Here is a 13,183-nt window from a genome sequence, read left to right as displayed (position 1 = left end):
CTCAAGCACGACTTCCAACATAGAGAATTAACGGTTCAACGATGTTACTAAGTACTAACAACCACGTTAAATATGAAACTTGCAATTATAAAACAATTGAACATTTTTTATTTTTCGAAAACCTCCTGTAACAGTGCTACTCGATCGAGTATGTAGCGATACTCGATCGAGTGCCATGCTATTCGATCGAGTGCCTTGGCTACTCGATCGAGTAGCCTACAGGTCAGAATGCTTTTTATCCCGTCTTCCTGCAGCTACTCGATAGAGTACGGGGTACTCTATCGAGTACCTACAGGCCAAGTTCCTTATAAAACCTGTCATAAACGAACACATATATATATATATAGCCGTCACATAACTCGGGTCGAGATGATTTCCCGACCCCAAAGTCTATCCTGCAACATAGGTAAGTAATAAATCCGGCCTTATGGCCACAATACAAGTCCAAAATCAAGTCGCAACGAAATAACTACTAAAGTCTAGCCATACTCTTAACCACTAATACCAACTACCATCAACAAGGATAAACAAGGAGTATCACTCCTCCTGCTGCTGCTGCTGCTCAAACATCACCTCATCATCACCACCCGAAGTACCTGCTCCTGATGACCCGATCCCCGCATCCACTCCTGCTCCTGCTCCTGGGCCCACGTACCATGGAGTCAAGCCACCGTAAGGGAAGGACTGAGGTGCCCCCCACGTCGACTGATCCACCCCGTAGGAATGGAAAACCCCCGAGTAGTCCTCAACTCCCCTCCACCACACCGGATGCGGCCCCTCGGTCCCTATCCCCTGAGCGTACGCCATCTCGTGCATGTTCCGGAGTGTCAAGGTAGATGACACCCTCTCCGCCAAATAGCTGGACCGCGTCTCCGGGGTGTCAAGATAAGGGTAGCACGGGAAAGGCTGTTGCTGTTGTGGTGCCTCCGGCTGTGGCCTAGTCTCCGAGGCCCTCTCCCTCACTCGACGGGGTCCCCTCCCCAATCTGGGTCTCTCCACCACCGCAACTCCCGCATTCTCGCCCTTCGTCGGCTCCGGCATCACCTCCAGGATGGTGTCGTCGATGAGATAGGTCTGCAGCTGGCGGGGTCTGTCATCATCCTCCTCCTCTTCATCATCGGAGTCCACCGTCACTACCGTCGGCTCCAAGGGCTCCGTGGCTGGGAGGTGCTCAGGAGCTGGAATCTTCATCTAACTCATGCCCCACACCCTCCAAGCTAGACCACCGTCAGGCAAAGTCCTCAACCATTTCAGGTCGAGATAGTAGGCACGGTCCATAGTGGGTACTGGGGTAGCTAGAGGCACGTACTCCGAAGAGGCCTCAAAAGAGGTTAGCTTTTCAGCTAACCGAGTGGCGATGGCGCCACAACTCAGGTACCGGGAAGAGGAAGAAGCCATCAAGGCAAGGGTCGCACAAACCATAGAAGGAGCATTGAAGACCACTTTCCTGGTCCGCTCCGGGTTCAAGTAGGACATCAGAAGTAACACCTCATGGTTGTTGAGCTTACTGATATCCTTTCTATCATAAAGGAGGTTTGAAAGAGAATGGAGAAAGACCCTCAAGGTAACATGCTGAACGTCATTAATCAGCATGTTGCTCGAGGTGGGAGCTTGCTTCCCCGTCAAGCAAGGCATTAGGCGGCAGACGCCGCACTCAGCTGGAATATCGGTGATGGAGTCCTTGGGAGGCTTGGCCAACCCAAGGTGAGAGGCAAACAAATCCATAGTCAACAGAAAGCTGGTGTTCATTAATCTAAACTCAACAGTCTGGCCCGCTGGGTCATAGCTAAAAGAGCTCATGAACTCCAAAGTCAGAAAAGGGTAAGTATGCTTCCTCAGTCTATACAAACCCGTAAAACTCAAGGTCTCGAATATGTGACGGACATCCGTCTCTATCTCCAACTCCTCTAACACATTAGTGTCTATACACCTCATAGGTCTCATTTTGCGTTTTTGTAAGGCTACAAAACGCTCCCTCTGCTTGAAATCAACAAAAACAACTGAAGGGTATTCGGGAACTGTGGGTACCACAGGTCCACTCCCCTCTCCCATCTCAGGTGGGTTACCCCTCCCCCGCTTACTTTGGCGGATTCCAAGGTTCAGTCTCGACATCTGCTTTAGGCATATATTCAAGCAACTTGTATAAACATACAAATATTTATTTCATGTAATTTGAATTCACATACTCAGCTAAGTACACAATTTCACCAACAAATTTGACATGTGAAGCACATAATTCATGCTATTAACCTTGAATATCACACTATGTACACACATTCGTCAACGGTTTCCAAATTTTGACATACAAGCTCAGTTTACTACTACTCATAGGCCATAGTTATGGAAATTTGACATGTGAACACATTTACTCAGTAATTTCGAACATCCTAGTATGACTCTAAAGTTGTTCCAACACGCTACTAAACACATGTGTGGCAAGTATACAAGTTCGCGGAGAAGGAATTTAGGACATATGACCATCATCTTCAATATTAGAAAAGAAATTAACCCAGGTAAGTTGTCAGACGGTCTCTACAGTTGTGACTATTTTGACATCTTTTCATCAATTATCGTTTCTATTATCATACTGGAGTTCATCCTTTAGTTAAGCATTCACATACAACGCCAAATTACGCATATAAATCACGAATTTCCACTTAAGGCACTTTTAAGACGGAGTTTTAAGGCAACTTTCTAAGGTGAAATCATCAAAATCTATCTTCCAACATGACATAAACAATGTTCAAGGCTCAATTCTATCGTCTAACCATTGTAAAACAACCAAAAATCGATTTCAATTTTGGAAACCCTAGAAATTTCGATTTCAAATTTTGCAATTTCTAATCTAATTTACAGCAATTAGTCACCAACAAACATGGAAAGAAAGCATGTGAATCATGTTTTAACAATTAAAAGCACCAAATTGATCATAATAATTGGAATTTCAGATTGTTTCACTTCTCTAACACATTCAAAACAATAAATCGTGTAAATTAAGAAGAATAGCATACCTTGATTGATTAACAAAGTAAAGAAACGAAATTAAGCAAGGAAATTAACCCAAGAATCACTACTAAACCAAGAGAAAGAGAGATTTTGAGAGGAATTAGGTTTAGATATTTCGTAATATAGAGGAAGAATGAGGAGGATGGGAAAGAAATAGGAAGAATAGGGGTTTTATGAAAACCCGTAGGATTCGCTGTACAGTAACCTACTTGATCGAGTGCCTTGGGTACTCGATCGAGTACCACCCTACTCGATCGAGTAGGAGCTAAATCATCGACTATCTGCAGGAATTTTCCCCACATCCCGACATCATAGCTTTCTAACTAGATCGAGTGAGGTCTACTCGGTCTAGTAAGCACCCGCACTCGGTCAAGTATAGTTAGGTACTCGGTCAAAAGTACGAAGTAAATTAAAGATCCCTGCAAAACAACATGGTGTGTCGATTCCAAACTAAATTCGGAATTCGGCACGAAATATCATGCTCCATCACGTTTTACAATTCTTATTGCGCAACTACAATTCTCAACGAATAAAATGCACAACGCATTATGCTATATAAGTTGCCTAGCTCGGTTTACCTGCCCCCGAAATATTTATCATCATATTCATGCCATCATATTACACTTAAATTTTTACTTTTCATGTTACTACTAAACCCGTGCTCACTTCAATTTGAAGCATATAATTAACATCAATTATTCCTTTCACTTATCACATAAATACATACCTTTCAAACAAATTATTCAATCATGTCTTACATTCTATCATAAGCGATTCACCTTGCACGAATCAAACATTACGCAGCGGAAAATTTTCAACCAACAAATAAGGCATATACGCATTACTACATGCTATGCCTCGAGTTATAACTCAACTAAATTATAATCATCATCGTAGCAATTACGGTAGGATTTATAAACTCGCTTACTACTTTCGTCACTGTTAACTTTAAGCAAACACCTACATGTTCACCCTTCATGTCACGACATTCGATTCCACATTTTCACGCCTCACTATCACTTAAACCTTCGTCACATATCTCATAACCATCCTATAAGCTTGCTAATCATTCAAAGCACTTCAATAATCTCATCAACAATTATCCTACGCGGCCCAAATTCTACCATCACACCCCTACTAACTTCTAACAAGGACTTAACCGGAGGTAGCTCCGGCACAATTAACATGCATATCACACATAGACACACGGACTCCACATTCCCCATACCATGTGACTGGCTTAAGTGTCGTGGGGCTAAGATTTTGAAATGAGGGCGCCTACTCACCCAAAATCTAGCATCAGCTGGGGCTCCCATTACACATACACCAGGTTCATTTTATTAGACTCTCTACGTTCATTATGTTCATTTGTTACAGGTTCCAAAATCGTCGCTCTGATACCACTTTGTAACACCCCCATATACAGAGGAGCCTTAACTAGGCCTTCCTTAGCATATAAAGACGCTACCATCTCGGTTGCCCGAGGATAGTAATAACCAAGTGTCGATAAAAGAACGATTAAATTACTTTACAAGTCATCTATTCAACTAATGATACAAAAGATGCAACTCAAGGTCTACTAGCTACAATTATTAAATCTCGTGGCGACTCATCCCTGCCCGGACTCCAGCTAGCAACCACATCAACACCTGCTAAGACGGACTGCTCACCATAAGGGATCACGGCAGACACATAAACAAACAAGACAACCACACAAAGTCAGTACTGAGATAATACATAACCAAGTTACCAACACCTACCAAAACAACACAAACAATCAGTCACAACCAGGCACTCCGCTCCATCTCCGTCTCCGACTGTCCACTGGACCAGCCCTGCCAGTAGGGGACCGCAGCCGTTCCCACCTAAGCCCCGCTCATCATACCGAGCGATAACCCTGTCCCATTAATGTGCACATCCCCTTCCGTGGCGGGTTCCACGAAGGGCGAAACTAGGGCGTGAAGCCACTCCCGCAAGTGACTCCACTCAGCCGAGAACGCATCTCGAGAACCACAGACAATCACAATACAATCACTACATCGTCTGAATCAACCAATTATACTAATTACAGCACAACAACAACGATTCAACGATCGACGCACTAGACTATCTACAGAAACTGAGTAGGCGAACCTACCTTTAAGCAACCGCAACCAATCCATGCCGACAGACAACATGTCCAGCGACCAAGCCACGCCTATAACCACAATACAATTATCTATTACTAACAAGCAAACCCTAACCAAAAGAACATGGACACGGATGATGATTATGATATACCTATCAGGGAGAAACTCAGCAAAAGACCGCTACCCGACACCAAAGACGTTCCCCTAAGGCACAAGGATCTTCCAAAAGGCTTCCAAGGAGGTTTTGAGGTGAAGGGGAGGGAAAGAGGCGACTGAAGGATAGAAGGAAAGTGGCAGAAGTGATTTGCGGATTTAACAAAACGCGATATAAAACCCTCGCTGAAAACCAGGTACTCGATCGAGTACCCAACATACTCTATCGAGTGGCCCCCTACTCGATCGAGTAACCTAGCTACTCGATCGAGTAGCCTCTGCTCTATCGAGTACCACTCTTATCACGCAGCCCAAGATGGTTTTGGCACACTTTTCTAAGACTACTCCCGCTCCCATGGTCAGTCAACGCTGGTCAAAGGGTCCCTAAAAGGGCGGGTATTACAGAAGGAGCTTCAATCTTGGAAGAAGGTTAGCATTGGAAAAATTGTTAAGGCTATTGCGACGAAGAGACAACATATTTCTAAACTAAATGAGGGTGGGCGTTCGGTTGCAGAGGTGAAAAAGCGGCGGAAATTAGTAAGCGAGGTAGCTGATCTTTGTAAGCAGGAGGAACAGTTTTGGAGGCAACGATCCAGAGCCCTATGGCTTAAAGACAGGGATCGCAATACCGGGTTCTTTCATAGACAAGCTGAGCAGCGAAGGGCTAAGAATCACATAGGGAAGTTAGTGGATGATGGTGGGGTGGTCCGAGTGGGCGATGAGGCGGTATCACGAGTGGCGACTAGTTATTTTAAGGGCTTGTTTAAGGCGTCTGATCAGCGGGACTTTGGGGATATTTTCAGAGGGGTAGAGGGGAGAGTGACGGAGAGTGAACGCTATGTTGAGGCGTGACTATCAGGCGGAGGAATTAATTGAGGCGTTAAATCAAATGCATCCCCTTAAAGCTCTAGGCCGGATGGGATGAATGGATTGTTTTATCAGACGTACTGGCATATTGTGGGGTCGTTGGTTACCAGTACTGTGATTGGAGTGCTGGAAAGGGAGTCTATGCCGCATGAACTAAACCATACTCACATCGTTTTGATCCCAAAGAAAAAAGCACCTGACAAAATTCAAGACTTTCGACCAATTAGCTTATGTAATGTTATATACAAACTAATATCAAAAGTTCTAGCTAATCGGTTGAAAGTTTTTCTTGGTGATATTATTGCGGAGAATTGGAGTGCGTTCACCCCAGGGCGTCTTATTACGGATAATGTCTTGATCGCTTTCGAGTTATTTCACCACATGAAGCTTTCGAAGAGTTCGGATGGGGCTATGACTGTCAAATTGGATATGGCCAAAGCATATGATAGAGTGGAATGGGATTTTCTGGAAGGGGTGCTTAGGGCGATGGGCTTTGAGAGGCGTTGGGTGGGGAGGGTCTTGGAATGTGTCTCTACTGTGTCTTCAGCGGTTTTAATTAATGGGACATCAAAAGAAGTGTTTACACCGGAGAGGGGACTTCGTCAGAGGGACCCTTTGTCTCCGTATCTTTTTATCCTTTGTGCGGAGTTCCTTTCGAGCCTTGTGAGGAGAGCTGTAGAGAATAATACGATAAGGGGCTTTCGAATTTCGAACCATGCTCCTATGATTACCCACTTGTTTTTTGCCGATGATAGCATATTCTTCCTTCAAGCTGGTGTGACGGAGGCGGAGCGGTTGAGTGCCATTCTTAGGGTCTATGAGAGGGCGTCTGGTCAACTTGTAAACTTGGACAAAACGACGGTCTCGTATAGCAAAAGGGTTTCGGAGGAGAGGAGGGTGAGTATAACAGGGAGGCTTGGAGTTCGGATAGTGGACGAGCAGGACCGTTATTTAGGCATACCTACGGTTATTGGCAAGTCTAAGAAACCGGTTTTGGATATTATTCCAAATAAGCTTAATAAACGGTTGCAAGGTTGGCGTGGTAAGATATTGTCTAAGGCAGGTAGGGAGATTTTGATAAAGGTCGTGACCAATTCTATCCCTACTTATGTAATGAGTATTTTTCAATTACCAGCTACGTTTTGTGATGAGTTGAGAGCTTTGGTTTCGAAATTCTGGTGGGGGAGCGCGGATGGGCGACGGAAGATACCGTGGGTCGCGTGGAAGCGGTTGTGCAAGCCAAAAGATATGGGGGGCATGGGCTTTCGTGATATTTTGAAATCGAACCAAGCGTTACTTGGCAAGCAAGCTTGGAGGTTGCTCACTTCCCCGGAATGCTTGTGGGCTAGATTGACGAGGAGTAAATATTACGGTAATGGCTCTTTTCTTGAGGCGAGACTCGGGCACAACCTAGCTATACATGGTGGGGAATTCTTGGGGCACGCAAGGTGGTGTAATTGGGCTTCGAAGGAGAATTGGAAATGGGGCTGATACTTATATTTGGAAGGACACGTGGATTTCAGGGACGCAGACAGGCCGAGTTCTATCACCGTGTTTTGGAGACCCAAACGCTTTAATGGTTTCGGAGCTGATGTTGGAGAATGGGCAGGCATGGGATGAACAAAAACTCGCTTTGTATTTGTTACCTTTTGAACAAGAACGGGTGCAGAATACACGGCTGAGTATGAGGCAGCAAGGGGACTCGTGGTTTTGGTGTGTTGAGCGGGATGGTATATATACGGTAAAGTCGGCATATAGGCTTCTTGAGGGTGTCGACTTGAGTATGGCGGAACCATCATCGTGCACTAGTAGAAAAAACCCCTATGGTGGCAGTTATAAATGACCTTTTATGGCGGTTGTTAGAGATTTAGGGTCCGTCGCACGACGTCGTATAAAAAATTTACGGCGGTTGTGGCCGATTGTTGAACCGTCGCAATAGCTCCCCTATAGTGGACGTTGTTACACAAAACCGTCATTATAAACTTATTTAATACGACGGTTGTTAGACAAGAACCGCCACTGTAACTCATTTGCAATAGTGGTTATTGTTTGAAAACCGCTGCCATAAGCATTTCAATAACAACTTTGTACCACAATCCGCCACTACATGTTTTCTATAATGTCGGTTGTTGTTAAAAAAGCGCCACTAAAGGTAATTGTGACATCGGTTGTTAGTAAACAACCGCCACTAAAGGTGAACTAATAGTGGCGTTTCTAACTTAAGAACGGCCGCCATAGATAGATATTTTTTTTTTAAAAAAAAATTATTTGCTACCAAAATTCGGTAGCAATATCTTATAAATTTAACAAGCCAAATAGCAAAATAAACTAACAATGCATACAAAAGAATGTCAACCAATGAACTTGCATATCATCCGAACAATAGAACAATAATTTCGATGTTCAAAATTATACATCCAAGTGTATAAATAATCACATACACATCTTAGTTAATAAACTAATCAACATTCCATGTTCTATAAACACTTAATAGCCCACACTTATATAACACCTTTCATCTCGTCAATTAGCATTGTTGAACCTGCCATAATACATTTAGCAAACCAATAGTTAGAAATACAACTTATTAAATTCAACCATAAGGCACTATAGAACACTCCGATTGAAAAGCAATTCAGAGACCAAATTATTCAAAATTTAAACTTCATATTAGCATGTTTTAAGGAGATATGAACGTTATTAGCGAGAATAAGTCGGCGACCGCAATTAAGTCTAACTCGACTAGAGGTAAAATCCTATTTAAAAATCAAGCTAGTTGCTAGTAAAACGAACAGATAAGTTAGAAAAAACAGAATTAAACCTAAACAAATAAAAGTAAAAGAAAAAAAAATGAAATATACCTAGACAAATACAGAGATATAGGAATATAGGATACAGCGAGTGTCTTGGATAAAAAAAGTAGAGTATTGTAGCTCTATTAATGCTAACATAAGCTGAATTGATCATAATTCGCACTGGGACCATAACACACTAGCACCAAATATATGTATATGAATAAAAGAAAAGTTACCTACACACTTCCACTTCTCCTTGTTATCATCCACCTCGGCAAAATGAAAGTTGGGAGCAGATGAACATGAGTAAGACCAGCAGCAGATAGCTTCTTTCAATGTCCAGTACCAGCTGAATCATTCATGTAGGACACACTAATTAGACATGAACCATTGTTCTATACGGAAACAATCAGAGCAAATGCTAGTAGATTTCTAGTATTCCAATACTGAGTGTCTTGATTAAAGTTCTCTGAATAAATCTTAGCGAGAATGAACAGTGATCACACAAGAGAATAGTTGCTCTTTCCTATATTTGCAGAAGTTACATCTAAAATGCGTACTGCCACCAAAAATTCTTACTCGTAAAATATATTAGCATGATGGCCTATAACTATTTCACACAGCACGTTCATCAAGTAAGCTAAAGTTTGTATCAATTGTTGTCTGGAAGGTTTTTTCAGAAAATTGTACAACAAAATCCTAAAATACCAGAGAGTTATGGATTCTACAAGTAGGGTGATATTCTAATACATGTTGAAGTCGAGCTGTGCATTATTGTTCTTTCCCAACACAACCTTCTACCATCCTAAAATGATATCACATGGGGCCTTAATGATCCTAGCATGATACGGAGTAGAATTGAAGAGAAGAAAATGGCATCAATAATTATGCTCGCACACCAACTTGTGGTCCTCCCTTTGTCTTTTTTCTAATCTTGACAGTTAGCAATTAGTACTTATGCGCAAGCTAATGAGTATACATGCCTACACACGAAAAGAGAGAACAAACCTCGAAATAATTATAAGAGCTCTTCCTATGCCATTTACCGAAGCCTATAGACCACAAGAAGAAAGTGCGCACAAGTTAAACTAATCATTCGAAATTTTATAACAAGTCAAAAGGACAACGAAATCAAATGTTAGGGGAAAAACAACAAGGGGAAGGAAAGTTAGAAATAGATTTATATAATTGAAGATGCTAAACAACAACTACGGTCTAATAATTCCACTGAGATTTTGTTTAAAATTCTGCCCACGTCAATACCAATTACTCCTTGTTATTTAATATTGAGAAAAAGTAATGAAATAGTTCGTTGTTGATCAAAATTATTCATAAGAAAAATTAATAGAACACCAATCAATAAAAATTACTCTAATAACTTAGCAAACAAAGATAAATCAATGACTAGAATGCAATGTTTGAATGGGGGAATGGTTAGCGTTCAAGAGAAAACTCAATCCAGAAGAAAAAGCCATCTCTATAACTAGCCACTAATTATATCAGCCGACTGTCAATAACTACTAAATGGGATACCATATCATACCATATCAATTCAGGCTACTCCAACTGCAACAAAAATATCATTGTAACAAATTGCTCACACCCAACCTCAGTAGACGATGTTGTCTACCACATATGATATACTGCCTCTCTACTACTAGACTACTAGTTTTCGAGTGCCAATTACTAACTCATTCAACTCATATTAATCTTCAAATTAAACTGTAGCATGTCATCATTATCTCATCAAGTAACTGATCCCCACAACAAAATTAGAATTACAACATTATTATCACTACCTTAAGCTACCCCAATCACTGACCAAATAATAAAATCATTAACAAAAAACAATTAATAGCTGGCACTACAGTTGACAAAATGGAAACGGTAGAGCAAACAATTGGTACGATACTGAACAAAATGAAACAATAAGCAATTGATTATAATTGAAGCAAATAAAGCAATGAAACAATGAGAAAGAAACAGAAGGAAAGGAGGGTAGATAAAAAAAACAAACCTTTGTAGATATGACTAAGTGAAGAAGCCGGAGGTATTTCTGCGATTGAATTGTAGATGAATCGTTAGATTTCCCCAGTTTCACTGCAAAAAAAGAAGAACCCTAAAAATGAGATTATTAAATCTTTGAACCCAAAATCAAATTAAGCGTCATGGTGGCGGTGGTGTTGGAGGGACTGGTGATCGTCAATCAGTCAGATAAGCTGAAAGGGTGTTGGGTAATTGTAAAACAAAACCCTAATTGATTAAATCAGTAGAATATTCTGATGATACGGATTGAATGCGACGAATGATAGAGAGAGCGAGGGATTGATCGGATCCTGATTTGAAGTTTAGAAATTGGAGAGGGAAATTATTGTAATGGCGTGAGTCTAATGGTGTGAGAGGATATCTGTGCAGGTTATTGTAACACTTTAGGGGTTTTTCTGTCAAATGTCATTTGAAATAAAACCGCCACAAAATTTTATCAAGGCAGTTTGGTTCTAGAACCGTCGTTAACTTTCATTATCTTTAGCGTCATTATTACCATCGGTTGTAAATAAAACCGCCATAAAAGATATATAATGGCGGTTTTTAAATAGAATCGCCATAAATAATTTATTTTTTCGCGTCGGTTCTTATATAAAACCGCCACAATAGATCTCCTACAACATAAAAAATACGTTCCCGCCAAACTTTTTTACATTTCGCGACGTTTCTATTAGAACCGCCATGATAACCGCGACGCGATAGGAGTTTTTTCCACTAGTGGTGTGGAAAAGGATAAATGGATTTGGAGTCGTTTGTGGAAGTCTCAAGTATGTCCTCGGATCAAACTCTTTTTCTGGCAGCTATGCAGCAACACAATCGCAACAAAGGTAAATTTAGCTAACCGAGCCGGTTGTGATAATGTTATGTGTCCGTTGTGCTTTTCTTCCTTTGAAACAGGTATACACCTTTTCCGGGATTGTCCTATTGCACAAGGAGTTTGGGAGGGGATAAATGTGGTGGGAAGGGAGGAGTCGGGCTGGGTTGAAGTGCGGGATTGGGTGGAGGGGTGGTGGAGGGATATGCTTGCGATGGAAAGAGAGAAGATGATGGTGGGTTGTTGGGTTATTTGGGAAGCGAGAAACAGGGTGGTGTTTGAAGGAGGGCGTGCGATGGTGGACCATATTTTAAGGAGAGTGGAAGACGTGATGGCGGAGGCTGCGATGGATGGCGAGGTTATGAGGGGAAGTGGAATCGTGGGTGGAGTGAAGAAGGGTGTGGATAATGCGGGTTGGACTGCACCGGAGGAAGGCGGGGTAAAAATCAACGTTGATGCGGGAGTTAAGGACGGAGTTGGGGTTGGAGTTGGGGCGGTTTGTCGGGATCCGCATGGGAAAGTGTTATATGGTTTGTCGCATAATAGGAAAGAAGTGTGGGAGCCACATGCGGCGGAAGCGGTTGCGGTGTTGGAGGGGATGGAAGAAGCCGTGAGGGCGGGCCATGATTTGATTATTGTGGAAAGCGATTGCTCGCAAGTTGTTGATGCTCTCAAGTCAAGGAAGCAGGGTCGAAGCATTTTCTTTCTAGTTCGAGACGATATTTTCCGTATTAGTTCTTCGTTTAATGTTGTAGTTTGGTACTATACTAGTAGAGTGAACAATGAGGTTGCTCATGCTCTCGCTCATATGTCACCGGGTGTAGTTGGTAAAACCGTTTGGATTGATCAGTTGCCGATGGTAGCTGAATGTTTGCTTGTTTGGCATTAATGAATTTACCCATTTTGGGTTTCAAAAAAAAAATCCCAACAAAAACAAAATACTCTTTGCCCATTTTCTTAAATCATTATAACTTCGTGTGTGTATACGTACTCTTCATGAATTTAAAAGGCAAAAATCAAAAGTGAAAATTTAACGTAATCGATCAACAAAAAACATAAGAAATTTATATAAGCAAGTAATCCCGCTTTTAGTAATTGTTGTAGCATTTCATTAATTTAGATTCGTATATAATAGTTTTCATTAAACAATACACTCAGATTGGACTGTAAATGAAATTTTCATTAACTTAGCGTTTGGTATGTTTGTGTTTCTTTTGTGTGAGGTAAGTTCATAGTTTTTTTTTTTTGAAGTTATCATTGTCGTTAGTAAGAAAATGTAGAGTAAAATGATAGAGAAAGAAGAGTTTGTTAGAGAAAATCAAGCAAATGCCGGCCAACAAGATTGGAATAATTTACGGGTAATTTGTTTTTTG

At 41.6% G+C, this 13,183-nt stretch overlaps 1 protein-coding gene and 1 long non-coding RNA gene across 3 annotated transcripts; one reads left to right on the top strand and one right to left on the bottom strand.

The window, feature by feature from the left end:
* Positions 1-8,500: 8,500 nt before the first annotated feature.
* Positions 8,501-11,434, bottom strand: LOC141609351 (uncharacterized). 2 transcript variants are annotated; one of them, XR_012527374.1, is made up of 4 exons: positions 10,968-11,434; positions 9,959-10,002; positions 9,187-9,299; positions 8,501-8,697 (listed from the first exon to the last, which is right to left on the bottom strand). It is a non-coding gene; the product is annotated as an uncharacterized LOC141609351 (long non-coding RNA). The 2 variants fall into 2 exon arrangements; XR_012527373.1 differs by lacking the exon at positions 9,959-10,002 and having other exon boundaries at positions 10,968-11,427.
* Positions 11,435-11,732: 298 nt separating this feature from the next.
* LOC141608535 (uncharacterized) lies at positions 11,733-12,699 on the top strand. The gene is made up of 2 exons (XM_074427877.1): positions 11,733-11,823; positions 11,894-12,699. The coding sequence occupies exons 1-2, from the start codon at positions 11,733-11,735 to the stop codon at positions 12,697-12,699; spliced, it is 897 nt and encodes a 298-aa protein (XP_074283978.1).
* Positions 12,700-13,183: the final 484 nt, after the last annotated feature.

This window comes from Silene latifolia, chromosome 10 (genome assembly GCF_048544455.1).
Source record: "Silene latifolia isolate original U9 population chromosome 10, ASM4854445v1, whole genome shotgun sequence".
Lineage (NCBI taxonomy): Eukaryota > Viridiplantae > Streptophyta > Magnoliopsida > Caryophyllales > Caryophyllaceae > Silene > Silene latifolia.
The sequence above is the reverse complement of the archived record's forward strand: the minus strand, read 5'-3'. Positions and strand labels throughout refer to the sequence as shown.